At 47.8% G+C, this 27,607-nt stretch overlaps 2 protein-coding genes across 8 annotated transcripts in view; one reads left to right on the top strand and one right to left on the bottom strand.

The window, feature by feature from the left end:
• LRRC55 (leucine rich repeat containing 55) overlaps positions 1–27,607 on the top strand; it is a 71,735-nt gene that overhangs the window by 25,690 nt on the left and 18,438 nt on the right. For 2 of the 7 annotated variants that reach the window (XR_009187561.1, XR_009187564.1), the window contains exon 4: positions 6,720–6,893. The gene's annotated coding sequence lies outside the window, so the exon portion shown is untranslated. Of the gene's footprint in view, positions 1–6,719; positions 11,922–16,029; positions 19,239–27,607 lie in introns of those variants that run through there. The other 5 variants (XM_058305436.2, XM_058305439.2, XR_009187560.1 and 2 more) reach the window with 4 other exon arrangements.
• APLNR (apelin receptor) lies at positions 23,149–26,772 on the bottom strand. The gene has a single exon (XM_071218009.1). It carries the CDS (start codon positions 26,464–26,466, stop codon positions 25,324–25,326), a length of 1,143 nt encoding a protein of 380 aa, XP_071074110.1. The 5' UTR covers positions 26,467–26,772; the 3' UTR covers positions 23,149–25,323.

Here is a 27,607-nt window from a genome sequence, read left to right as displayed (position 1 = left end):
GCACTGGCAGCTTGGGGAATCGGAGCTTATGCTGAGGAATGACATGATGACTAGACAGGGTCCTCGTTTCTTTGGAAGTGTCTAAAGTGCCTCCCCACCTCCTTCTACTGACTGACTTGTATTGATCATTCAAGACAACGTGAATGCAGCCATGTCCTCCAGGAAGCCCTCCAACTGCTCCCTGACTGGGCTAAGGGCCCTATGCCAGTGTTTCCACACCACCACCACCCGCCCCCAGGACATCCCTCTAGGGTTATGTTTAGCGCCCTGCACCAACTGTATGTGTTTCCATACTTGTCTCCCCCATCTGACTGAAGGCTCCCAAGGAAGTACCTTATCTTTTATGCCCTGGAAGACAGCTATTACTTAGGAAAAAAACTTTGTCGTTTTATAGATAAGAAAACAAAGGCCCAGAGAGAGAGAGAGAGAGACACACACACACACACACACACACACACATCCAAGGTCACGTGGCTTGTCACTTCCAGACAGAGCCAGAAGTATAGTCCAGGTCTCCTACTTCAGATTGGCATCTTTCCCCTTTGCCTCCACCCTTGTAGGGATGGGTCCTCCTGACACCTCCATTGGCCCTGGTCTCTGAAGACTCTTGGGATGGCTAATTCCCTCTTCATCAAGAAGGTCTCCAGAGCAAGTTCCTGGACTCTCCCCTGGGGAGGGAATCTATAGCCTGTTGTATTCCCTGCCTCCCAATTGGGATTAATGAGGAATCCAGCCTCAGTTCCAGCAGGAGGAAGAGTATATTGTGGCAAGCCCCCCCTTCTCTGCAGGCAGATCTGCTTTCCAGGAGATGGAGAGTTCTGTTCCCTCCCCCAGCCCAACACCTCCTGTCCAACAGATGTAATCTCATGCTCTCTAGGTCAGTCAATACTCACCGAGTATTACTGCCTCATTCAGCCATTCACCCTCGAACCTTGAGAGCAGAAGTTTATTTGAGGTTTGGACCAAAGAATAGATGCTCTGAAAAGGCCTCTAGGATTCACCTAGTTCTAGCTTCTTGGTTTATAATCTGGGAAATGAGGTGCAGAGGGCAAAAGTGACTTGTCCAGGCCACAGTGAGAATGACGGACAGAACCAACATTTGGGCCCAGCAACCCGGGATCCAATATAGATCTCTGCCCTCCATTTCCCCGGACTCTCTTGGATCCACACCAGGCAGAGAGAGGAGTCTTGTTCATTGACGGGAGAGGGCATGTCAAGATTCAAAATGCAAATCTGATCATGTTACTTCCCCACTTACAAGGCTTCAGGGCTTCCCACCACCCTGCAGATAAAGTTCATCTTTCCTGATGAGGCCTTCAAAGTTTTCATGCCCTGACCCATGACTTCCAGCCACAGCGCCCTGGAACTCCAAGCTACAGCTCGGCTCAGCCCTTCTCAGCTCCTCTCACTTTGGGCCTGTTCCCCACTCCTTCACTGGGCCAACTGCAGCTCATCCTTCTTTAGCAGTGCCCATCTTCCTCCTCCAAGAAGCCTGCCACCACCCACCCCCATGCCCCACAAAACCCCCAAAACACTCTTCTGGACTTCTAGACTTCCATTTGGCTCACTTTCAGTTGTAATTGCTTATCATCTCTCTACCCCACCCAACTTAAACTTCCAAAGCTAGGACAGTATCTCTCTCCATCATTCTTGTATTTCCACAGCCAGGCTCAGAAGTCAACACACAGAAGGCCTTCACCAAAAATGGACATTTTTAATCTGCGCAGAATTGGTAAAAAGGTTGTTTGCAAATTTTTGGAAGTGAATAGAAATGGTTAAAGCATATCATAGTGTTTGTAACTAGCAGTGCTGTTATATGGGTGTGACAGTGGTTGAAAAGGAAAGTCTAAGGTCATGCATATTACTAGAAGGAAAGCTAAAAATTGTAGCATGGGACTGTATAAGATAGTAAAACCTCATGTAAAACATGAATTTGGGAGATACCACATATATAAGACTGTTTTTACAAAATATAAATATAAATATACTAGAGAGAAGGAAAAAGAACAGCAGCTATGTATACCAGGTGAGGCATAGAGAGATTGAGAGGTAATGAGTTTTGTTTGTTTGTTTTCATTATTATTATTGGAATAATGAAGGTGCTCCAGGAGTGATTGAGGAGATTAATGCACAAACATCATTACGCCAAATACCATTGATTGTACTCTTTGGATGGATTCATGCTTTATTAATATGCATCAATAAAATTGGGAGGGGAATGGACTTTTAGTTGACAAGTGAGGACCATTTTCCCTCACTGATCCTGCTCCATTGCTCAGAGAAGCCACAGACACCCACTAAGCATGGACCCAGAAGACAGCTCTAGCTGAGGCAGGGACAGCAATGGGGGTGGGAGCAGCTTACGGAGGAGGCCTTAGCAACCTGCCCAGCAGGAGCATCTGCCCAGAGAGAGGCGATATTCCAGGCGCCATATCGGTGCCGGATGCCTGCGGAGGGGGATGTCTTCATCTTCCTCTGATCCCCGGCTGCTACTTCCCGAGCCTCCTTGGAGCCCAAGGACCAGCGGGCAGGAGGGCAGGCATGGGGCAGCCACACGCTCCCACCCCCAGCACATATCCTGTCGCTGCCTCTGCTGGCAGGATGTTATTGCAGAGTCCCAGGCTGTTACTGTGAGGAGATGGCTTTCCTGAGCTCATTAAAGGGCCTCTGTCCTTTCTCCAGGACCAACCCCCCTTTTCCTCTGTCCCCAGTCAACACTAAGAGAAAGGGCCCTGGGACAACTCCCCCTTCTCTGGCCTGGCCAGTTCCTCTGATGAGAGATGGCTATGACCCCATTTCAACGGCTCCAGTGCATTGACAGCCATTATCTCATCCAACTCTCACAACAGTCTCGTAAAATAAATATTATTATTCTCAGTGTTAGGGTAAAGCAAACTAAGGCACCTGAGAGGTTAAATGGTTCAAGGTCAACCAGCCAGAAGGCAACAGAACAGGGATTCAAAAACAGATCTGCCTGCTTCCAGTACCCATTCTCTGGCTGCTGCCCCCGTGCTGCCTGCCTGCCCATGAGCTCATTCTCATTCTGTATAAATGGAGAGCTGCAGTGAACCAAGGGGAAGAGGCCCTCCCAGGAGCCAGCATTTCCCTAAAGGTCACAGGATCTTCTCTCACTCCCAGGAAAGAATCAGAACTAAGATGGAATAATGAAATAACCCCCATCTTGTGTTTGCTCAGGCATTACCCAAGTCCCTGGCACTTCCACCTCGGAGGAGAGGAACGGTTGGCTCCTCATCATTCATGGGATTAGGTAGAAGAAAGTTAAGCATAATCCATACTAGAAGCAACGACAAGGTAATCTCCCTTCGGGAAAGTCATTTTGGAAAGGGCAGAGCTGCAGCAACCGAAAGACGGTGACCTCAACATCCGACTCCATCCCTACTAGCCAGGCAATCCTGGTATTTCACACCTTCCAGAGATCCCATTTTCCTAACCTTGGAATTGGGCCTAACCCTCCCCATCACACCACGTGTATGCAATTCCATGAATCCAGAATCCAGCGATTCCATGTGCACGGACCTGCTTAATAGAGTGAAACATACAAAATTCTGGTTGCATTATGTAGATGTTTTCTCTTGTTTCAGTTCAGGTGACAGCATAGGGTAGCAGTTTTGGGGTAAGAATCTAGATTCAAATCTCAGTTCTGCTAGTTTCTACCTTGTGACTGCAGATGAGTGTTTTGACGGCACTAAGCCTGTTTCCTGGTGTGCAAAGAGAAGGCAATTATATCTGCCTTGTAGGTTTGCTGCAAGGATTTAAAACACTGATATATAAAGCACTTAGCATGGTGCCTGGCTTCAAGGGGCGCTCAGGAAATTGTTAGCTGCTACTGTATTATAAATTATCATTATTATCATTTCTATTACTGTTTTTTATTATTCTGCTGAAGTTGTATTTGCAGTCCTGTGGCGCAGAGGACTTGGGGCTAGGAGGTAGCCTGATTCCACCTGGTCCCCACACCCAGTAGCTCTAGCCATACCACAGGAAGGAGCAGACCCAACACCTCCCTACCAAAGAATAAAGCATAGATAAGGAGAGAAAGAGAGGCACAGGAGATTCTCTTGGAATAAAGACCAAGAGATGGAAAGAGCAGGCCTGCCTGGAGGGGCATTATCTTTGTGATCACTGGAGGAGCCAAGTTCATTGGACACATCCAATGCCTGTGGCACCATCAAAACCCTTTGCATATGTTATCTCACGGTAGCCCCACCACATTTCTAAGAGGTAGGTACGGTGATTATTCCCATTTTACCAGGAAAAATCTATAAAACCTCAACTTTGAGAGGTTTAGTGTCTTGCCCAAGGTCACACACCTAGTTAGAGGTGTTATTTGAACCCCAAAAGGTCCTCAGAGTTCCCTCTCTTAAACACTAAGACAAGGCCAGTGCCACCACTTACAGCTGAGTGACTTTAGCTTTCCTGAATTTCCATTCTCTTTACCTGGACATAAAGCACAGAAAAAGCCTGCCTTGCAGGCTCGTGAGGCCATCAGGGTGCCATGGGTAAAGCCCCAGCACAATTCCTGACCTGGTAGGTGCCAGTGAGTGGTGTGCTTCCTGTCTCTAGTATGCACCAATTTTCCCCAAACCTGCTTGACTGTAAGAATTACTTGGCATGCTTACTAAAAAAATTTTTTTTAAAAACAGGTTCCCAAGATCTTCCCCAGATTTGCTCGATCAGAATCCTTGAGGAAGAGCCCTAGGAGTCTGTTTTGGGGATGTACCAAACCAGCACTGGTCATACATTGGGATCACTTGGGGAGAAATTTTCGAGAAATCCTAGTGCCAGCCCCTACTGCAGACCCAGTGAATTATCCAGGCATAAGGACTTTTCCTAAGTTCCCCTAAGGGATTTCAAGGTTTGGCCGGGGTAGAGACCCCTGTCCTAAGGGGCTTTCTGGGATGATGGAAATGGTCTGTATCCATTAGGCACTGGCTACATGTGGCTGTTCAACACTTGAAACATGGTTGGTGCACGTTTGATCTTATTTCATTTTAAATGATGCACATGCAAATGTACATTTAACTGTACATTCCTCAAGGTGACAGGCAGGAGCTGAGGAGTGAAAATAAAAGGGGCCCTCCCCCACTGAAGACCCCCCTTTATTAAAAGAGTAGAGGCTCTCTAAGACATCCCATTGGAAATCAAAATATTTTCACGGACTCCAAGACAACAATTAGTCCCGGCGGTCTGTTCTATTTGGTCAGTTTTCCACCTGGCCCTTTTCTTGACTCAAGTGAAGCAGGGAAAACACCCATCTCCAGGCTTCCAAGGAGAGCATTGAAGTTGCAGGAAAAGCCAGGGGGTGGGCTGAGGAGACCAGTGTCTATTTTAAAGATGTTTTCCTCTTAGACATAACGCTCCATCCTCCAGTGGAGTAGCCGGGGCAAAGGTTGTGACTGATATTGTGTTGCTGAACATAAAACAGCCTCTGAGGTCGCCCGGCAGCTGGTGGGCACGTCCTGACAGACGGCTCTTAATCAGACTCACCTCTGCCCCTGGGAACCTTGGGGCCCAAGCGAGGAGGGGGCCGAGGGAGGCCAGCTGGCAGTGATCACCAGTTGACTTTCCCATCCCCCTCTACACTCCCTGCCCCTCCATGCCTCTCCAGCCTGTGCCGGAGATGATGGATGTTCATGAGTTGAATTGGACAGGCATTCATTCAGAGAGCACAGGGACCAGGCCACCTGCAGTGCAGCACAGGAAGCTCCTATAGGTTTCTTCTCCCTGGTGTGAGCTCAGTCTTGGACGACAAGCCGTGATTTCCAGCCAACTGTTTTCTTACAGTCACCGCACCTATTGGTTTTCCCTCCCCCAGGGACGCTCCACTCAGTGGATCTTTCAAGGGGCCTTACACTAGCTCCATCAAGGGTGAGGGGACCTCAAGACCCCAGGGCAGGGACAGGGAGGTGCTAAAGATCTGGGCCAGGCATCCTCTGTATTTTATGTCTTTGCCCTGAAAATGGGGATAGTAACACCCACTTCACCAGGTTGTGGGGAAATGTATGCCAGATGATGATTAATAAATGAAAGTGGCTGACAGGCAGCAGCTGCCTAAGTATTTTTAAAGTCTGAGCTTACCTAACCCCCATTCCCTAGGATTTCTTCATCTTGCCCTTTCCCCCAAATTTTAACAATTGCAGTGCAGGCTGTGATCTCTGGCCTCTGCAGTTTCGTTACCCAAACAAAAAAATAATAATAATCCCTAACAAAATCCCCTGCTAATCCCCAAACTCCAGTGTCCACCAGGACCTTGCCAACACTTCCAGCGCCATTTCCTCTACAAATCTTGAGTGCAACTAAACAGACATTAACTGCATGTTTCCAGTGAGGCAGCAGAGGCAGTGGTGCATGTAGAGGGCAGAGAGAGGCCATAAAATCAGCACATGCTCCCTGCACTCAAAGAACGCCTACCCGTGACCACAACTCACATCACCAGGGCGTCTGCCAAGTTTCAAAACACTGTCCTAATGAACAGTGCACTTTGAACTTCAAAACAACCCTATGAGGTAGACATGGAAATTGTTACTATTCCCATTTTCCAAATGAGGAAACCAAGGTTTGAAATGTCTCACCCAAGCCTCAAATTCAAGCCTTTTTTTAACTTCAAATGATACCTTGCATGCAAAACATTCATGCTAGGGACTGAATTAAAGTTGACTATTCGTTTTGTTATCCAAATTCCATGCCTTTTCCAACAGGAGGGAAGAGCCTGCACTTTGAAAACAAACAGACCCTGATTAAGGACTGACACAGGTGTTCAGAAAAATCAGATTTTAGTATGCACTTGCAAGCCGAGGAACTATATTCACCATTTGAAGACCTTGATGATAACGGTAGGCTATGAAAACTTCAGAGACAAAGGAGGACTTGAGGTAAACATTGAAAAGAGGGTAAGATATATTTGGGGAGAGAGGAGAAGAATCAGGCAGGGAGCCCCATCAGAGCAAATGTAAGCATGCACAGGTTATCAATGTATACAGCTAAGCTCTGGGGGCCGTGCACTGGAGGTGCAGAAATAAGTAAGATGAGGTGGCTGCCTTTGGCAGAGCTTACGGTAACGAGACTGACGCTGCCCTATGGAAATCTGAGTCACGAGGAGGGTCCCACCAGGAAAGGAAACTAGGCAGCTCTGGTGGAGTCAGATACCCAAAGAGCCTTGAATGGCGGTCCAGAGTGTTTGGACTGTATCCTGCACGCAATGGGGTGGGCGCGGGCTCTTCCTCCAGCCCCTTTGTTGCCACCTTTGAATCAGGCTTTCACCCAAGACCTGGCCTCACAATTCTCCTTCAGCTTTTCTTCCCCAGGCCCTGAGGCTCCACGATTCTGTAATCAGTTTAGACAGCCACAAGACAGGTCCATAAATCCCATCCTCGATGACACACCCCTCCTGCCTGCTCCCCCCAGACCTTTGTTCCTCCCCTTTGTCTAGAGAGGAAGCCTCCCACCCACTGGAGCTTCCAGGCTCTCTCCCTCCCCCCCCCCCTCCAACCCCCTTCAAGTGGGCTTTATAGTTTCCATGGAAACCAGAGAGGCCTAGCAGCCAGGGGTCTCTCACTGAAACAGTTTGTGTCACCGTTTTGGACAGAGGAGACAATGTGAAAGTGAGAAAATAGCTTATAAATGCCTTCCCCACCATGTTCTTGCTCGGCTTTGAGAGGAAGGAGGCACTGAGCTTTCTGGTTTCCACTTCAAAGAGGCTTTGAAGGGTTAAGTCCAAGCGTGGCCTAGCAACCCTAAAGGAGCAGCACACACGCAAATACACAAACTCATACGCACACACTCACCAGCCCCCCCTCCCCAGTAGGGCTGGACTGAGTCCACTGAGAAGCTAACTTCTGCAGTTGATGGCCCTGCATTTAAAACCACCTCTGTCCATTCCCAGGATGGAAACCCTACCAGCGACCTCCGTGCCATCCATGCCCTCAGGGATCCCCACCCCCACCCCCTGGTCCCTCAAGTCCCCTTGGCCTGAAGACTCCCAGATTGTAAACTTGCTTCTCAGCTTCTTCAAATGCCTGATGACAGGAGAATTACAGATGCCGCAGCCTGGAAACCCCACACTCCCGTGGGCTTCCGCATGCCCTGCCTCACCCCAGCAGAATCCATCTATCCTGCCTGAAAGGACAAGGGACAGTGGGCAGACAAATGAGAATAGGAGGGAAACACTTCACCTCCCAGTCTTGGAGATCCAGGTCCCCAGGAGTGTAGCCGGGCTGGAGAGAGGTCCTCAGGTCCTTGCAATATCTCAAAATGGCCCAAGAATGCCGGACCAGCTCAAGCATCACAGGTGAATAGAAACAGGCAGTCCCTCTCCTTTAGAGCGGGTAACAACAGTCCCCATTGTTCTCAACAGACATTTCAGGCAAGTCCAGAATTCTGGTGGGCGTTCTGTTGTTTCAGCCTCATTTTTTTTTTTTTCGGTGACATGAGGTGATCTAGGCATTAGTTCTTATTCAGCCCTCTCTGCCTGAGACCAAATATTTCTGAGCACAAAGCGGTCCACAGTGGGTCCTTGGAGAAGGAAACGCTAGGGTCCACGGGCCCAAGCTCCTTAATACAGTACCTCCCATTGCCTCATTTTGGATCCAAGCAACGTCCTCATAAGCACACTCTCTCCCTCTCGTTTGCAGTAGCTATCTTCCTTTCAGAAGACACAGATAAATAAAAGAGACCTCTCATTTACCTTTGTTAAGGTCTCATCCCAGCACGGGGAGAAGTAAATCTGGTTCTCCCCCTTTAAAATCATTTGTTCAACACCCGGCATGCAGTTCTTGGTATAGTGGACTTAGGGATGCAGTTCTCCTGGGTCCCTAACCTGACTCTTCTATTTAGGTTAGTTCTAAATTTAACCTGTAACATGAGAGTAATAACATAGCCCCTCCCTCTCCAGGCAATGATTGTGAGAAAACAGATGTTAAAATGCCTGGCGGCACAAGCATGTTCGATACCCTTTACTTTTCTCCAACATACTGAATGAATGTGAAATAACGGTTAGTGACAATCTCTCTTGCCGGATTTTTTAACTCAAGGAGGCCACGGATCTTATAAATGCACATTAACGGCTATTCTTTCCAAACCAGTCCCTCGTGGCCCATGAAAAGGAATACTGAATCAATCAGGGGTTTTTGTTGTTGCTGAATCAACCAGTTTTGAGTGCCTAGTATGCATTCTCAGCACCAGGACCCAAACAGATCTATAAAATGGAAGAAAAAAAAAGTTCATCATTTATGTAAGATAATTTACTGAGCAACTTGATCTTTACATCCAAAGCCTTTCAGAAGGCATGGAGTTGAGTAAAGCACAGTAGGTCACCTTCAGCCATAGCATATGGTGATGGAGAAACGCTCAGGCCCTGGATCCTATCCACCCAGGTTCAAATCCTAACTACCCCTTGCTGGCTATTGGTTCAAGTTTGGCAGGTTATTTTTAGTCTTCTGAGCTTCAGGCTGTAAAATAGCACTTACGCCTCTCAGGATTAAATGAAATAAAGCCCATGAAGTACTCAGCAGTGTCTAGCTCAGAAAGTGCTCAATTCATTTTAATTGCTGCTGCTGTTACTCTTATTATTATTATTAGCAATCAAGCTGAAGTCTGAACTAATTACACAAAATAACCCAGCAGACCACTGTAGTGTAGTAAGAAGGGTTCAGGGCATAACTGTTCATCCTGGACTACTCACCTCCCCTTTCTAAAGCAAAACAGGGCGATGAGACCTGACAATCCTTTGTTACTCAAAGGCTTCAAGATGTGCTCAAGAACCAAAGTTTAAAAGGAAACAAACAACAACCAAAAGCACCGAAGAGCCGGGAAGGCTCTCGGTCCAATCGAGATCCTCCCACACACCTCAGTTCCCTGCCTGCCCAAGGCTGACCGGAAACGGCTTCATTGCTCCTCCGGTGCCTTCCCCTCCTTCCAGCCACCTTCCTCCTGGGGAAGCAGAAGTTCCTGATGACCAGAGAGGAGGTCAGAGGTCTCCACCGGCCTGGCCAAGAGCCACCAGGGCCACTTCCTGCCAGGAGCCTTCTGGAAGCTGCCGCCCACCCCAGGAAAACCCAAGTAAAGTCGCTTCTCTACCAGAGAGCATTTTGCCCTTTAAGGAAAGATTGTTGTTTGGAGCCCAGAATGTATTTATGGCTTGATGAAAATCTCATCCAACCTTTTCAGGACACAGTCTACATCAAAAGGGGCTGCCCAGGCCATCTGCTCCCTGCTTTCATGGGCCTAAATCCGGAATAAATTATGCAGTCACTGAACTTTGCCTCTGATAAACCCTTTCTTTGTTCTTTCTTCCCTTCCTCTACCCTCTAATTTTACTCAAGGTCATTGCTGGGCAAATGCCCTTAGATCTCACCCCCTTCTGCCTTTTCTAAGACAAGAATCAGAATAATAATCCAAAATTCCCATCTAATAAATTTTAATACATTTCCACCCCAGGAGTGCTGGCAGGAAAAGAAAAGTTTAAAGAAGAGACCTGATAAGCATCTGTGTGCCCAGAGTTTTATTCTACCAACAACCTGTAGAGTAGGTACAGTTACCATCCCCACTTTGCCAACAAGTGGGGCTCACCCAAGGCTGCCCCAATTGCTGGTGAGATGGAGAGCTCTCATGAATCCAAAGCTTGCAGGCATTTCACCACTCTATACCACAACCGACAGAAAGACAAAGGGATTTCAGGCATCTCTGAGTGATTAAAGGGATCTACAGGAAGAGGCAGGAAGGTCAAGGAATGTCTATCATGCCTTAAAAGTCAGCCCCCAAAACATCCTTCTCATGGGACCAGTTCTGGATCTGTCCGTGTTTCAGGTGGCAGGCAGGATATCATCACTGTAGGACACCGTTAATGACAACAGTTAACCTCACTTTAACTTGTCCTCCCAGAAAGGAGAATACACCTAACTTCCCAGAGATGTTGGAATGGCAAGAGATTTTGAGTTTCTTGGTAAATTTCTGCCATTTCTTTGAGATAGATTAATAGATAGATAGATAATTGATAGATTATAGAGATATATAATTGATAGCTATAGAGATTTATATGGGGAGCAGATGTAGCTCAGTGATTGAGCACCTGCCTCCCATGTATGAGGTTCAATCCCCTGTACCTCCTTAAAAAGATAAAAAGAGATTTATAAAGATATATAGAAGTATATAGATATAGAATATTTATATTATGAGTTTACATATCAATTTAAAAAGTAATACAAAGAGGGAAGTGGACTTGGCTCAATGGATAGAGCATCTGCCTACCACATGGGAGGTCCACGGTTCTAACCCCGGGCCTCCTTGACCCATGTGGAGCTGGCACACACGCAGTGCTGATGCGCCCAAGGAGTGCCATGCCACGCAGGAGCATCTCCTGCATAGGGGAGCCCCATGCACAAGGAGTGAAACCCGTAAGGAAAGTCGCCGAACACGGAAGAAAGTTCAGCTTGCCCAGGAGTGGCGTCACACATATGGAGAACTGACACAGCAAAATGATGCAACAAAAAGAGACACAGATTCCTGGTGCTGCTGACAAGAATAGAAGCAGACAAAGAAGAACACACAGTGAATGGACACAGAGAACAGACAACTAGGGTAGGGAGAGAGAAGGGGAGAGAAATAAATAAAAATAAATCTTTTTTTTAAAAAAAAGTAATATAAAGAGACTCAGGAGCATGGAACCAACACAGGTTTTATAATTAGGCAAACCTGGCTTTGAATCTTGGCACTGTCATATTCTGATTACACAGCCTTGAGCAAATTGCCTAACATTTCAGAGTTTCCGTTTCCTCGATGGCAGAATGGAGATGATAATATCTCCTTTACAAGATTGTTAAATGGATTCAGGATACTTTGTGTAAAATACCTACCAGTATATTGAGATGTTCAACAAATGGTATTACCATTGTTCTTATTTTAAATCATGATGTTGTTAAGAACTTCTCTAAGACATCCAACCATATATGTCCCCAAGGTGAAGTAAAGGGGCATTCTTCTCTCTCAATGCAAAAATATGGGAAATTCCAAGTCCAGAGCAGTTGTAAATAAAAGAAAGACATTTTCACCAGTCAAATAGCAGCTGCTCTGGACTAACCCAAATAGTCCTTTACCTTAAAACTATTCATTGAGCACCAGTGTTCAGATGAGAATACTCAGACTCTCGGTATGGCTTTAACTCCCTCTACAACCTTACATCCAGCCGTCCTTTGTCCAGCTCATACATCTCCAACCAATCACTCAGCCCACCATTCCCCAAACACAGTATTCCATGCCTTCAGCATGCCGCCTGAAGTATCTTCCTCTCCTCTCCACCCAAAGAATCCCGTCATCATTAGGACCCCTCCCTGAATCCATCAAACAGAACTAACCACACTTTGCCTATGGTCCCTTTGCACTTCACGTTGAAGAGCAGGGAGAAGAGGGGAGGAGAAGCAGCAGCGCTTGCTTACTGAGCATGTCCTATGTGCCAGGCACTAGCTGCTCTACATACTTACCCATTGAAACAACCACGGGAGCTAAGTCTTATCCTCACTTGGCAGATGAGAAAACTAATTCATAAGATCCAGAATATGATCCCATTGGTTGAGAGACTCCAAGGCCCTTTTTCTCTGCATTCTGTGTGCCTGTCAGTCTCCCACACTAGACTGAGCTTCCTGTAGACAGAGTCTAGTCAACTCTGAAACAACCTGGACCCTCTGTCCAGGCTCAAGCCCAGTGTCTGACACCAAGCAAGCATTCAATATGTTATTGTCATAAGTCTATGACATTATCAAGTGAAAGCTTCTCAGCCTTCACAGGGAGCTGCTGGGTCATCTTTCTGACTATTCTAAAGACAAGAGAAAGGGGATTCTCGGTCATTGAGAATAGCATTTCCAGGCACAATGTTGCAGTTTTCTTCATGGAGACAGGTTCAGAGGGAGGATTTGACCTTGACAACCGTTTGCAGGGGACTGAATATATGACTTTCTGTCTCTCTCTTAACTACATTAGTTTTAAAGAGAACTCTACATTTTTAATAGAACAAGCATAACTGTGCTATGATCACTCACCTGGTACTCATGTTTCATGAAGCTTAGCCAATGGACCAAGAAGGATGCAGACCAGCTTTCCCAAATTCTAGGCATAAGGGCCCAAGGAAGCCACCAGACTTGGAATCCATATCTGTAGTGCCTACTCTCTTTTGAACCAACTTCCTGCATTTGAGGATCTTCCTGCAATCTGAGTACTGCCTCCCTGGTTAGAAGCTGGAACCCCCTTCCCAGGCTCCTTTGCAGCTGTCAACATGTGGCCAGCGCACCACCAATCTCGCACATACATGCGAAAATTCACTTTGAAAGAGAATGACCCGAGGGTACAGGAGCTTCGTGGAGTCCTGTTTTGGGCTAAAGTAGGGAGTGCAGCAGGGAATTGTCAAGGTCTGGGGAATGTCAGTGGCAGAAATGCTGGTGGCCAAGCCCAGGAAGAACTTTATGGTGCAAATAACAAGGTCCCTATTAGAGCCTGGGAATTTGAGGACAGCTCCTTCCCCAAGCCTCATTCTTCAGAGATTCTGTGAACTACCAAATATCCTTATTAAATTCATCCTCTGCATAAAAAGCTGGGCGATGTTTGCATCTAAGAGGGCTGATGGATGCAAAATCTCACACATGCCAGCTTGCAAAACAAAACCTCTACACACTGAACATACCTCACAGCAAAGCTGAACCCCCACCTAGACTGGGATCTCCATGGGCTAAGAGTGGCTGAAATAAAATGAAGAAAGGCCGTGAGAGACCTTGTTCCCAGGCTGCATCTTGGGCTCTCAGACCCAACACTAGAGTAGGAAAAGGACTGTTCTGATACCACATATTAAATAAGTTTCTATGGTGCAGTGGGCTGTCTTTTGTGACTCAGAAGCTGGATCTGAAGGAGCTTCCAGAAATGGTTGGAACAATGGCAGCATCACTAGAAAGAAGTCTGTCACCTCCTGCAGAAGTGAATTTGAGGGACAGCATGTTTTAGAATTTGTGATTTACAGTGCTCGCTAAAACATCAGTTCCATTATGTGGTGTGGCAGAAAACACTGAGAGTCCAGAGAGCAGAGTTTATATCCAATTCTGCTACCCATCTCCTATATATTAGAGTTTATTTCTGTTCTCTGGGCCTCAGTTGCCCTGTTTCTAAAATCAGAGGGTTGGTCTTTGCTCTCCCAATAATTTTTTCAGGCCATTTCTCTTGCCAAAAGAAAAAAAGAAAAAATGGGTTCCTTTGACACTGATGCTATTTAACCAGGGCTATGGGGCATGGCTGTACAGGCTGTGCAGGTGGGTTGAGCCTTGGCCACAGACACCTACCTGCAGGTTAGTGAAATCCAACCCACACTCTCCAAGCTGTGTACCCTGAGGTCGGGCTGCTTTTCCTAAAGGAGGGACATTCTTTTCCTAATTTGCACAAAGGCATCATATGGGCTAGCCATGCCCCATTTTCAGCTATTTCTTACCCTTGTCTTCCTGCTGGTAAACTTTCTAAGCACCTCTTGGTCATCCTCTTCCTTCAATATAGATGTTAGCTCCTAATTACAGTCATATGCACTGCCCACTTCCTATCATAATCTCAAAATTTTTGCTAGCTATATCTGTGACTCACCAGCAAATTGTTCTCTCAGTTCCTTGGTGTCCTCCGCCCCAACAACCATTTACTCCACTCTACTACAGTCACCCACTTAGCAGTCACACTATTGAACTTGTCATTACCAGAAATCTCTATTCTGAAAGCTTGCTCTCTGACCTCCACTTCCTGTCCTTCCATCTCTCTTGCTCTAGTAGCCCCCACTCCCACATTTCTCATTTTTTATCCTAACCATGACTCCACTGATCCCACCACATATCACCATTCGGCTGCCACCTCCTGCCGTTGCTTCCTTCCTTACATAAATTAGATCCTTACATAAATTCTTTCTAATTACTCTCTTGCAACACCCCAGACGCCCTTACATCTCTGTCCTCTGTCACAACCACCTTCCAAAACTCCAGCACCTTCCCTGTGCCTGTACCACACCAGCTGAATGCTGCCAGAGAAAATCACACAGCCAGGTTAAGTGGTTTCACTTAAAATTCATGAACACATCAAGTGGAGAATCTGCACTGAATGTTTCACTAGGAGTTTTGCTGTTCCATACTCCAAGATAATATTTTTGTTCCTTAAAACCTTTCCATACCCCTTTCCCTATCTCATGCTTAAATGATAACCTAATCTTATAATTCACTTAGACACTAGAAGTCATAAAACCAGGATTGCCCCCTCTTCTCACCACCAAACTTTCTTTACCATCCTCTCCTACTTCCTTCCTGACATACTGAAGGAACATTTTCTCTTCTGTCTAGTAAAGGTCAGTCCTTCCACAGAGCCCATCCTCTCCCTTCAAAGACTTCAATTATCCCCTCTCCACATCCCTGTGGCTTGCTCTTGCTCTCATCCTCAGGATTCTGAGGTCTAGGACTTCAATGAAACAAGAAAGACTTCCATGACAATGGGAACAAGGGTGGTTTGCCTGATATTGTTCAATCCCCTCACACTACAGATGGGAAAACTGAGGTCCAGGCAAGTGGCATGACTTCCAAGGGGCCATTCTCTTAACTGGAGGCAGGGCTAGGAACAGAACTCGTGCCTGTGGACTACCAGTGTGGAATTATTTCAGGGCCACCGCCAGACAGAGAAGTTAAGGCTAACAGAGTTGAACAACTACTGACATTGTGAATCTTAAATTAAAAGAAAAAACTAGGAGCACATTATTTTTAATCATTCTTTCCAGCAAACCTTGACCAGATTAATTTTATATGCAAACTTCTGTCAAATGTTTCTAGTTTTACTCTGTTGTTACCACCCGAGATGAAAATATTTTAAATACAAGAAGAAGAATCATCAACTGCCACATTCTCTGGGTTGGGCACACCCTTTTCCCTTAGGCCCTCTGTTTAAATGCAAAGACTCCCCCAAATTCTCTGTAGTGAAAAGGAGTTCATCAAATCACTTTTCCTTCTCTAACACTAGAGGTGAAAAGGAATAAAGGAAGAAAATCAAAGCCTACTGATTTCCTCTTATGTTCCAGAGACTGTACAAGATTCATTCAACCTTCAAAAAAGAGTCCTAAGGAATAACTCTTTTCATTATTCCATTGCATAGATGAGGAAACAGTCACTGATGAATATTTTGCCCTAGATATTTGCTCCTCTGAGTATGGTCCATGGACCTACAGCATCTAGCATTACCTGGGAGTTTTCTGAAATAAGATTTTTGGGACTCATCCTAGACCTACTGAATAAGAATCTGTATTTTAACCACATCCCTGGGTGATTCTTCTGCACACTAAAGTTTGAGAAGCACTGGTCTAGATGGCACAGCCAAGTAAGTGGAAGAATTGGGATTCAAACCAAATCTGCCTGGTTGTGTTCTGAACAGAATGAACAACAGAGACCTAAACACCATGGTTTTACTGAAGACCAGTTAAGTCATTGCTAACACACACTTGGGCAAGTTAAAGCCTCATTTCATTGCTTGTCCATCTATTCTGACAAATGTCTCTTCCCAAACCATCAGCAACATAGAAAGGAGGTCCCTCAGAGACGTGAAAAGCAGCAGGCCTTGGAGTCAGGAGTAACAAGTCAAACAACTCAGCCACTGCTTAGCAATGACCTTCAGAAAGTGACCTCAGCTCCCGGGCCTCACCATTTTTCACTGGTGAAGTGAGAGGGGAGGAACAATCCTTTCCAATTCGATTACGCTGTGCTTCTCACGCCAGCAGGTTGGGCTCCCTGGGCTCCTGACCCAATCACAGTGGAAACCACTTCCTTCTCCAGCCTGCAATGTCTATCTTTAGTCAACTCCTTTAGTAATTGCTGAGTTGCTTTTACCAAACATAAACATGACTTATTATTAGCACAGCAAAAAACCCACCACCTTCCAGGGGCCCTGACAGCCTGGCAGCACCCCCATTTCAGAGCTTGCAGCCAGCTGGATCCCAAGGATATTCAGGGACTTGTACATCTCATCCTGGAAACCAACTAACCATCATATTGGTGTATCCATCTTCCTAAGTACAAGGGTTGTGTCCATGCTCTTCAATCCAGGTGCCTTGGGATGACAATCCCCAGACTCTGGATCACTGTTGTTCCTGCTGCCAAAGTTCTTTTTCTGCAAAGGGACTTGACACAGCCACTTAGAGTGAAACCTGTGTCCCTGTCTACTCATCAGAAGCCACTTCCCTCCACCACAGAGTTAGACTTCATGCACTTATGGACATATTCCAGACCCAGAAGGAAGATGACCAGATCCTCTTGGATGCCCTTAAACTTGGTCCAGATTTTCACAGGAACCGGAAGAGAAGTTTCCTCTGAGTATTTTGATAGAGGGGGAGTCTAGGATTTTATTTTCTATTTAATAGGTACATCCCCAACATCACAAGACTCTTTCCTCCAATGAGCAGTGGAGCCCAGACACAGATTTCCAGAAACTGTTTGACTTGGGGCCAGCTCCACTTGGCTCACTGATAACTTCCCCAGGAAGCCAACCAGTCTTGCATACCATTTCCAGCAAAAACACAGAATTGGCCAAAACAAAGCCGTAACGTGAGGAAGTCTCCTTATAAGAATATGATCCAACTAGCCCTGTGTTCTGACTCTGTGGTCCCCAAAGGGCAGCTCCAAAAGGACTAGGCTACTTGGATTAAATGGGCCAGCAGTTAATAACTTAGCACTTATCCATCCCAATGCCTCTCTCGTGGCACCAATCTCTACTCCATCTTTCTGGGCTCTTTTCAAAGCAATCAAGTTATTTGTTTTAAGCAAAAACTAGTTTCTCTCACTCCTCCTCCTGCACCTTCTTTATCCAGTCACTGAGTTGTTTAAGCAAATACTCATTGACACATGCTGCAACTGGGAATAGAAAGATGTGTAAGCATACCCTACACTAGAGGAGCTGCCCGTGGAACAGAAGCAGAGAGCCAGTACAGAGCAGCAGAATCTCGACTCTTCTAGAAGTGCTTTCCCAGTGCTCAGGAACATAGGGTGAGAGAGTACTAGAGTTCTGGCTGAGTAGGGTACTCCATACAGTTTTGAAGAATCTGATATGGTTATCCATCATCCAGATAGGAAGCAACCCCAGATAGGCAAGAGATGTATCACACAACTAAATCATGAGGTGCAGCTTGATATGGAGTCAGATGCTCATTAAGCAGGCAGAGTCCTTTGCCTCATGTCTCCCAGTTTCCAGATATTAAAGCAGGAAAAAAAAGCACTAGGTTGGCTTTGTGCATGGGAGAATGCCTGACCCTGGAGGGACTGAAGGGATACCCTTGAGAATAACTCAGTCCTGAGATCACTCTGTGGTGCACCCTGGCAGATGGGTACTTGTGTCCATGATGTCTCAGGCTTCCCCTGCAATAAACACTTCATTATTTGCTACCACTTGCTAACTATACTTTATTATAGATTGTTAAACTCTAGCAGAACAGAAATCACTTGTATTTTATATATTGCTCTATCCTCATTGCCTAGCACATGCTACAGAGAAATTCAAAATATTTGTTTAAAAATTATAGGAAACAGGGGAACAGATGTGGCTCGAGTGGTTGGGTGCCTGCCTCCCACATAGGAGGTCCCAGGTTCAGTTCCCAGTGTCTCCTGAAAAAAAAAAAACCTACTCAGGAAAGCTGATGTGGCTCATGGTTGAGCACTGGCTTCCCACATACAAGGTCGCTGGGTTCAATCCTTAGTACCTTCTAAAAAAAATAAGTATATGAAACACAAGTGGTGAAGGATGGACTGGGGTTAATGTGAGCATGTTCCTTCACGAACTATAACAAATGTATAATGTTAATACATAGTGTTAATAACAGGGTGTATGGGAAAAAATGTACCAAATGTATACAGTGCTCCATAGTTAATGGGGATAGTCTGATGACGTTCTTTCATAATCTGTAACAAATGGTCCACAACAATGTAAGGTATTGGTGGAGAGTGACATATGGGAATTCTGCACGATTATGCAAGATTGTTTTGTAAGTTCATAACTTCTCAAATAAATAAGTTTATGAAAGAAAATACCTGACCAGCCCTCCTCCAAACTGTCAAGGTCATCAAAATTAAGGTAAATCTGAGAAACTGTCACAGAAAAGAAGAGCCTAAGGAGAGAGAATGAGTAAGTGTAATGTGGGACCCTGGATGGGATCATGGAACAGAAAAACAAGGAACATTAGGTAAAAAGTAAGGAAATCTGAAAAAAAAAGTATGGACTTTAGTTACTAATCGGTTCATAAACTGTGACAAACTTGTCATGCTAATGTAAGATGTTAAGAATAGGGAAAACTGGATGTAAGGTATATGGGAACTCTCTGTGCCATCATAGCAATTTTTATATCTAAAACTATTCATCCTCAAGATTGAGGAATAAACAAATGTAAGGGGGGAATGCAACTATGGACTAAAGTAGAGTTATTATTTTAGCAATGGAAGAACATGTAACATTGATACAAAAGTAGTGGTCACCAGAGGTTTTGAAGAAGGGAAGGGAAGAATGGGTGTAACATGAGGCATTTTGGGGACATCAGAATTGTTCTGCATGACATTGCAATGAACAAATACAGGCAATTAAACATTTTGTCAAAACCTATAAAATTGTGCAGAGCAAAGTGTAAACCATAATGTAAACTACAGGCCATGGTTAGTAGCAATGCTTCAAAATGTGTACATCAATTGTAACAGATGTACCACATCTGAAAATGTGGGAGGTGGAGGGGCTGAGGTATATGGGAATCCCCTGTATTTTCGATGTAACACTTACATAATCTAAAGCTTCTTTAAAAATAAATAAATAACTATTCAAAGTAAATGAAGTGGGAAATGGACTTGGCCCAGTGGTTAGGGCGTCCATCTACCACATGGGAGGTCCACGGTTCAAACCCCGGGCCTCCTTGACCTGTGTGGAGCTGGCCCATGTGCAGTCCTGATGCGCACAAGGAGTGCCCTGCCACGCAGGGGTGTCCCCCACGTAGGGGAGCCCCACGCACAAGGAGTGCACCCCATAAGGAGAGCCGCCCAGGGCAAAAGAAAGTACAGCCTGCCTAGGAATGGAGCCACACACACGGAGAGTTGATGCAGCAAGATGACGCAACAGAAAGAAACACAGATTCCCATGCCGCTGACAATAACAGAAGCAGACAAAGAAGAATACGCAGCAAATAGACACAGAGAACAGACAACCTGGGGCGGAGGGGAAGGGAACAGAAATAAATAAAATAAATCTTTAAAAAAAAAAAAAGTAAATGAAGCATTTATCACTCCACTTGCTCTTCATATCCTCAACAAGAGAAGACTTTTTCTACTTTCTAAGCCTGGAGCCACAGAACACACTCTCATCTGGCAATGAGATGTGAGGGTTCTAGTCCATTTCTGCCACTATCCCACTATAAATCATTGTATAAATCATTCCTCCTTCACCGTCTCAGTTTATTCATCTATTCAATAAGTGGGTAAGACTAGAAGGCTCTTTAATTTGTTCCCTGAAGGCAAGGATGGTGGCTGCCTCATCACAGTGCCCCAAGCAACTAATACAGTGCCAGTCACCTAGTGGACACTGGAGATGAATTTGTTGAATGAATAAATAAATTCACTTTGCTTTGATAATCTAACACTCTACTTATAAATTGAAACTTGGAGACTTTGTCCAATGTCCCAGAACTTCTTTTCTTGAGCACTTGATTTTAAACTCTGAGTTATATCTTTGTGTCTTTTTACCACATTATCCCCTGCTCTTGATAACTTCATAAGCATCACTCTCAGATTCCATCAAGTTGGGTGTCATCTGGCTTCTAAGTGCTGGTCTTCCCAAGGGATCCATCTGCCTCTTGCTAACATCTTTCTCCAAAAAGCTCAGGTCTCCCAGACCTTGGAGGGTACATTACATCTCCAGCCAAGAGAGAGGAGAAACTGAAATCACTGAAAACAAACCAAAAGTAGCCCTGACCCACCACAATTTTAGACACACAATCCTAGTTCCAGCCCCCAATCTGCTCATCATCCATGCTCTGAGACCTGGACAAGTTTTTCTCTGTGCCTCTGGATGGCCCACCTCCCATTGCTGTGGGCAAGGTGCAAACCTGGATGAGCACCCTTCTGAGCACCCTTCCCAGCACCTCGGAGGGGTTGCGCTCTCATCCCTGGGTAGTCCCTGTGCTCAGACCATCCCCCCACTGTCCACAAGACCTCCACCCTTCAGAGAGCAAGCTCCTGGCATGCACTGTCTCCAAAGAGTGTCCCCTGGCGCCTTCCCTACATTTTTTCCATGGTCTCTACATGGGCCTTCAAAACACTTTGTACATTCCTTCTCTTTACACTCATCATGCTTGATTATAATCACTCATTTAACTGCCTGTCTCCACCACCAGCTGTGAGCTCACCACATCTTACTCATCATTTGATCCTCAGTGTCCAGCATGGTGCTGGGCACATAGTAAGTAATATATGAATACTTGTTGGATGAGGGAATGAATGAATGAGTGAATATATAACAAATGGATTATTAAGTGCTCCGTACTTACAGTTTGTTTTGTTTGTTTTTTGATAACTTACCTCAAATATCCTAGGAGAGTTGGTAAGAGTTTGGCAGCATCTGTGGGGGAAAAAGCTCAAGCAGCTTGTTGTTAAGCGTTCCTGCAGGGATTTCCCAGGTGTGTTTCAAAAGAAGAAAAACAAGCATAGATAGCTGTCCTCAATCTCCCTTCCTGCCTCCCAATTTCTTCCTGCCTTTCTCCTCATTCTTTCTGTCTCTGTTATTATCTCTGAGTCTCTCTACCCCTGTCCTGTTTCTCTCACTCCTCATTCTCTCTCTCTCTTTTACTGTCTGATCTCCCTGTCTCTCTCCTCTTTCTCTTTCTCTCTGTCTTTCAAGCATTTCCCACCACTCCTCTTCATTCCTTTCCTTCCCCAGCCCCAGTTCTGGGAGGGCTTTCCATGTGTGCCAGGCACCTCACAGATGAAACCTCATATTTTTTCCCCAGCCACCCAGTACTGCTTTGTTGTGCTTGGCAGAAGCATCACCGAGCAGTGGTGAGGAGCATGGGTTTTGTGCAGACTCGGCTGGTCCCAGGCCGGGCTCTTCCATGTTCTAGCTGTGTGGCCTTGGTCAAGGAACCGAGCTAACCTCTCTGTTCCTCAGTTTCCTTATCAGCAAAGTAGGTTAAAAATGCTCCTTTCAGAGGACAACTGCAAAGATTCAATGAAGTAGGGCTTTAAAGATGCTTAACACGGTGGGAAAACTCAATCCCTGCTAGCTCTCTCCTTACTGTCTGTTCTCTGCAAACATTCCTAGAACTCAGGAGGTTCCTACTGGAGATTGTGAATACCTCTGGACTGAGAATTTCCCCCAAGAATCATCTCAGCCCTTCCTCCCAGAAATAGTTCATCAAGCAGGGCCACTCCTCTCTGGCTCTGGCTCTCCAGTCTCCTGTGCAACTTCCATTTGGGCAGTACCTATCGGTGATGATATTATCCCCAAAGCCGGTTCTCCCAGGGATCATCTAAGGGACTTTTTGGAATCGTCGAATCCAAGGCCAGTCCAGGAGATTCTAGTTCCAAAGGGAAAAATGGACATCCAGGAAAGGCTACTTTCAAAAACATCCAGAGTAACTCTGTTGGGAGGCAAGGGATTTGAACTTGTGGCCTAGATTCCAACTGGGTGGATGCTCACTGGATATTAAATGAAGGAATGAATGAGTCAATAGGGTGTGACAAATGAATAAAGCAATAAAGGGAAGGAATGTTGGGATTTTTCCCCAGACCTGTGCTCAGGGCTCCAAAATATGTGCCATTTTTTCTATAGCTCCTCAGAGCATAAAACTCAGCTGCTCCCCTCGTCCTTTATTTCCTTTGCCCTCCTGTGATCTAACTCCCCATCCTTCCCTTTCCTGATCTGTTTCCTCCATCTTCTCCCCTCTCCCTTCCCCCATTTCCCTTCCAGTTTTCCACTTCTCTCCCTCCTTTTAGTTCCCACTGCTCCCTGCTGCCTCCTCCAACCAGCCACACTCACCCCACCACCACCTCAGTGTAACATCTGCAAACAGAGGATTCTTTCCTTTTCCCAAGACACTTTAGTGAGAGGAAGCTTGAACACAAGAGGTACACAAAACGATTTATTTGGTGAACCACAGTGACTAACAGGGTCAGAAAATAGCACAGACGTTCCAAAGAAGGGGCAGGTGGGGAGATGAGGGGCATCCCAGCAGCCAGCGTCCTCACCTTCTCTCCTGAGAAGCTCACTCCGGTGAGCTCCAGGCAGCAAGTCTCTGGAGGTTGCCCAGGAGGGCCTCAGAGGGACCCCCTGTTCCCCTGCAGAAGCTTCTGCCGTTCCTGACTGGATACTCTGAAACCAGCCCTGGGCAGAAAAAGTGAGTCTATGGAAGATTCCAGCATGTGGTGGGAAGACTAAGCTGAGAGGAGCCCCTCCCCCTTCCCCTGGCTCTCTGCCAGGGACGGTCAAGACGTCCATTTACCCATCAAGCTGGGCTCTTCCTGCCGCCCAGCTCATGTCTTGTCTTCATGTCCAAAGTCCTCCAAGAACAAAACCTGGAATATACACTCCCCGCCCCCAGCTCACAACGTCCCCACCATCCATTTCTTCCTCAAGGCCTCTCTGGCGCTATGGACGGCCACTGCAGTCACCCTTCCCAGCCCCTCAACCCGCAGGAGAAGCCAAGAGGTCCCAGCCTGACAGCAAGAGCAAAACCAGCCAGTGCTTTCCACACCCTCCAGCAGGGAGATGGCTTCCTTAGGGATCAGGCCACTGCCCCAGGGAAAAAGGGAGAGTGATGGGGGAAAAGCTCAGAAATTCAAGGCAAGGTGGGGGGGCTTGGGAAGGGGGCCCAGCCCTAGCTCCCTCCTAGAACCAGCGAAGGAACGAACACCCAGCTGGGCAGGAATTCCCCCGAGCCTTGGACGCCTGCCCCTTTTGGAAGAGCAGTCCTACGGGGAGGCCAGCACAAACACAGACTTCTCCCTTCAAGCACGGACCAGCCGCGGGAGCCCCCAAATCCAGTGGGGGGTGGACTCATATCTATCCTAGATTGCCTGCACATGTCCCTTCTTCCCTCGAGGATACTGTGTGAGGTGTGGAAAAGAGTAGAGAAAGGGGACACAGGAGGACTGAGCTAGGGCTTACGCAGGCACGGCTCGCATTCCCATCCCCACAAAAGTGATTCCTGGCACCAAGAAGCGCCAGTGCCCAAGGAAAATGGCACCAGACGATAGGTGGGCTGCAGTGACAAGGGAAAGGCCCCCAGCCCACAGTTTCAAAGGAACTTGGAGGGATGAGGATTGGGGGAGGGGAGCCAAGAATACAAAAGCCAAACCCACAAACCCCTCCTTCCCCTTTCCCTCCTTTCTTTCCAAAGTCCCATTCAATAAGGAAGCCAAGGGGCCCATAGTTTCTTCAGTCCCATGGCCTCCCAATCCCACAAAAAACAGAGGATGGAATAAAAGGGTCTAAGGAAATTGGCAAAAAGGATACCCAACTGGCATCACAGGGGGGCTGCCTGCCAAGGAGCTGGAGATGGCTCTAGCCCCAGGGCCTGAAATGACAGTGACTTGATCTGATTTTAGGGAACAGTCTGGAGCTGCCAGCTTCAGGGACTAGAGAGCTACTTCTTTGCTGGCACACAGCCCACACACCAACCACCACCACCACCCCTACCCCCCCCCAACTCTGTCTCAGGGATCAGGATAAAGAGCTTAAACAAGGTCAGCCTTGGCAAGCTTCCATACGCTCAGCCTTTAGGAGCCCTTCAGAAGGAGGAGGTAAACGTAGAGAAGAAGGGATGGAGGGCTGGGGGCAAGCTGTGGAAGAGGGGACTGGAGCCAGAAGGGAAGGGCAGAGGGAAAAGAGAAGGGGGAAGAAGTGAGGGAGATTTTTAAAGGAAAGGAGAGCGGAGAGAGTGCCGGAGATACAAGAAAAGGGGTGGAGGGAAACTAACTCATTGAGCCAAGGACTCTCACTTCCACACTTTAGGGTCAGTACGACTACCCCCATTTTATCCAAATGGAGAAATTGGGTCTCAGAGCAGATAAAAAAGGGACTCAGGCGAGGTCAGCCTGGCAGGTAGTGAGCAGCCCTGGGCTGCAGGCTCAGCCTCCTCCACTATGCCACCCAGCTGTGGGAAGAGAGAAAGCAGCGAGAGCCCGCAAGTCCCAGTGGGGAGGCCAGGACTGAGCGGGAGAAGTGCAAGGGGGAAAGCGCGGTCACTCTACCTGATCTTCAGGGCACAGGGGACAAAGGCTAGGCGGGGCAGGGGTCCCGGCCCTAGTCAACCACAAGGGTCTCTTGGCTGTAGGGGATGGATTTCTCCTGCGTCGGCTCTCCACCCTTCCCCAGGTTGGGGCCAGGCCCCTGGCTGTGCCCGGAGGAGTAGCTGACCGACTTCTCCCCGCTGCTGCTGGGGGAGGCGCCCCCGCACCTGCTCTGGCCCCAGCAGAGCACGGACGCACAGGCCTGGCGGAAGCGGGGATCGAAGAAGGCATAGAGGAAGGGGTTGAGGCAGCTGTTGACGTAGCTGATGCAGGTGCAGTAGGGGAAGACGTTCATGAGGAAGAGGTCGAAGTCGCAGGGCCAGTGCAGCAGGTTGCCCAGCATGTACAGCGTCTTCACCAGGTGGTAGGGCATCCAGCACAGCGCAAAGGTCACCACCAGCACCACGATGATGCTGAGCAGCCGCCGCCGCTTCCGGAGGCCCTCGACGCGCTCCTTGTGGAAGTGGCCGGCAATGGTCTGGGCGATGAAGAAGTAGCAGGTCAGCATGACGGTAAAGGGCACCACGAAGCCCACGGCGGTGGACGAGATGCCCAGGCCCACCTCCCAGGCCCACTCAGAGCTGGAGGTGGCCACCAGGGAGTAGTCCATGTAGCACTGCACCTTGGTGGTGTTCTCCAGGTCCCCCGTGGAGCGGAACACCATGACCGGCGTGGCCAGCAGCGCAGCCAGCACCCACAGGACGGCCGTGGCCACGGCGCCGCTGACCCGCAGCCGCAGCCGCGCGTTGGCCACCGGCCTCACGATGGCCAGGTAGCGGTCGAAGCTGAGGCCGGTGAGGCAGAAGACGCTGGCGTACATGTTGACAAAGATGAGGTAGCTGCTGAGCTTGCAGGCAAAGGTGCCGAAGGGCCAGTCGTACTCCCGGTACGTGTAGGTGGCCCACAGCGGCAGGGTCACCACGAAGGTCAGGTCGGCCACGGCCAGGCTGGCGATGAAGATGTCAGCCGAGCGCCTCTTCTCCCGGCTGGTCCGGAAGACGGTCCAGAGGACCAGGCCGTTGCCCGAGGTGCCCAGCAGGAAGACAAGCACGTAGATGGCAGGGATGAGGGCCCCGGAAGACTTCCATTCCGAGTACTCACACTCGGACTGGTTGTCTGCCCCATAGTAGCTGTCGAAATCGCCACCTTCCTCCATGCTGGGCAGGGGACCCCGGGGGTACCAGCTCGGTGGCTGTGTCGCCAACTCAGCAAGCACCCTGAGCTTCCAGCTTGAGCCTCGGAGGGTGAGGAGGGCTCAGGGCGGCTCAGAGCGGGCAAAGCCCTTCCCGGAGTGCAGGAGGATCTGCCTCTGGGGTCCCCAGGCCCCGGAGGACGCCTCCTTTGTGCAGACGCCCCTCCAACCTCTCCTGCCTTGCCCTGGCCTTAGCTAAGACACCGCCGTGCACCCTCCGGAGTGTCTGTCTCCTCCTTGGCTGTCACTCTCTCCTCCCACCTCCAGACCAACCCCTCACTTGTGAGTCTTAAGATCTTTAAGTTACAGCCCACTTTTTTTTTTCTCCCTTCTTGTCACTGGGCAAAGTGGACCCAATTGACCCCTGCCGTGCCGGGCAGAATGTTATCTGTGGTTTGCGTAACTGCTGTCCTCTCGGACCCCGCCCCCTCCCTCTGACCACCACACCCACCTCAGCCCAGCTTCTGTCCCAACCCCTGAGAATCTCCTCTGGTCACCATCCCACACCTATCCTTTGGGGGACCCCCTCCTCAGTCCTCATTACCCAACTGTTCTCACCGCCCCCTCCCATCCTGTTAAATGGGTCAAATTATGCAGATTGAAATCCAGCCTAAACTGGAGCCGGGATGGGTGGGGGTGAAGGAGGGTGTGAGATTTCGCAAGAGGAGCCAAGCATCTGGCAAGCCCTCCTGGCGGGCAGGTCTGGCCCCTCTCTGCTCCCCTCATGCAGTCCCAACCCCCATCCAGACCCAACTTCTCTCTAGGACCCTCTTCCAACTCCTCGCCTCTGCTCTTCACAGACCAGGAGGTTTTCTATAAGATCCTGTGGAGGTTAGGAGGTTGTGGCTGCAGGAAGAGACAGGGAAAGGGACGTCTCTGAGCAGCTGTTATGGACCCAGGCCCCTAGATAGAACTCACTTTGCCCCATGGGTCATCTCTCCAGGACCTCTGGCCAAGGAGGAAAGAAAGAGGCATGAGGTAAGATAAAGAATAAGCACTCTTTCCACCATCCTCCAAAGTGGCAGAGGTCACTTAACGTTGGACAGAGGTGATATGGAGCAAAATCAGGAGATGAGTATTAGCCACATACAAAGCAAAGGGCTTA

Source organism: Dasypus novemcinctus, chromosome 10, assembly GCF_030445035.2.
Source record: "Dasypus novemcinctus isolate mDasNov1 chromosome 10, mDasNov1.1.hap2, whole genome shotgun sequence".
Taxonomy (NCBI): domain Eukaryota; kingdom Metazoa; phylum Chordata; class Mammalia; order Cingulata; family Dasypodidae; genus Dasypus; species Dasypus novemcinctus.
This window is presented reverse-complemented; position numbering and strand designations above follow the sequence as displayed.

Excerpts from the sequence above, each read along its gene's own strand:
- APLNR (XM_071218009.1), bottom strand. The coding sequence starts at position 26,466 with ATGGAGGAAGGTGGCGATTTCGACAGCTACTATGGGGCAGACAACCAG.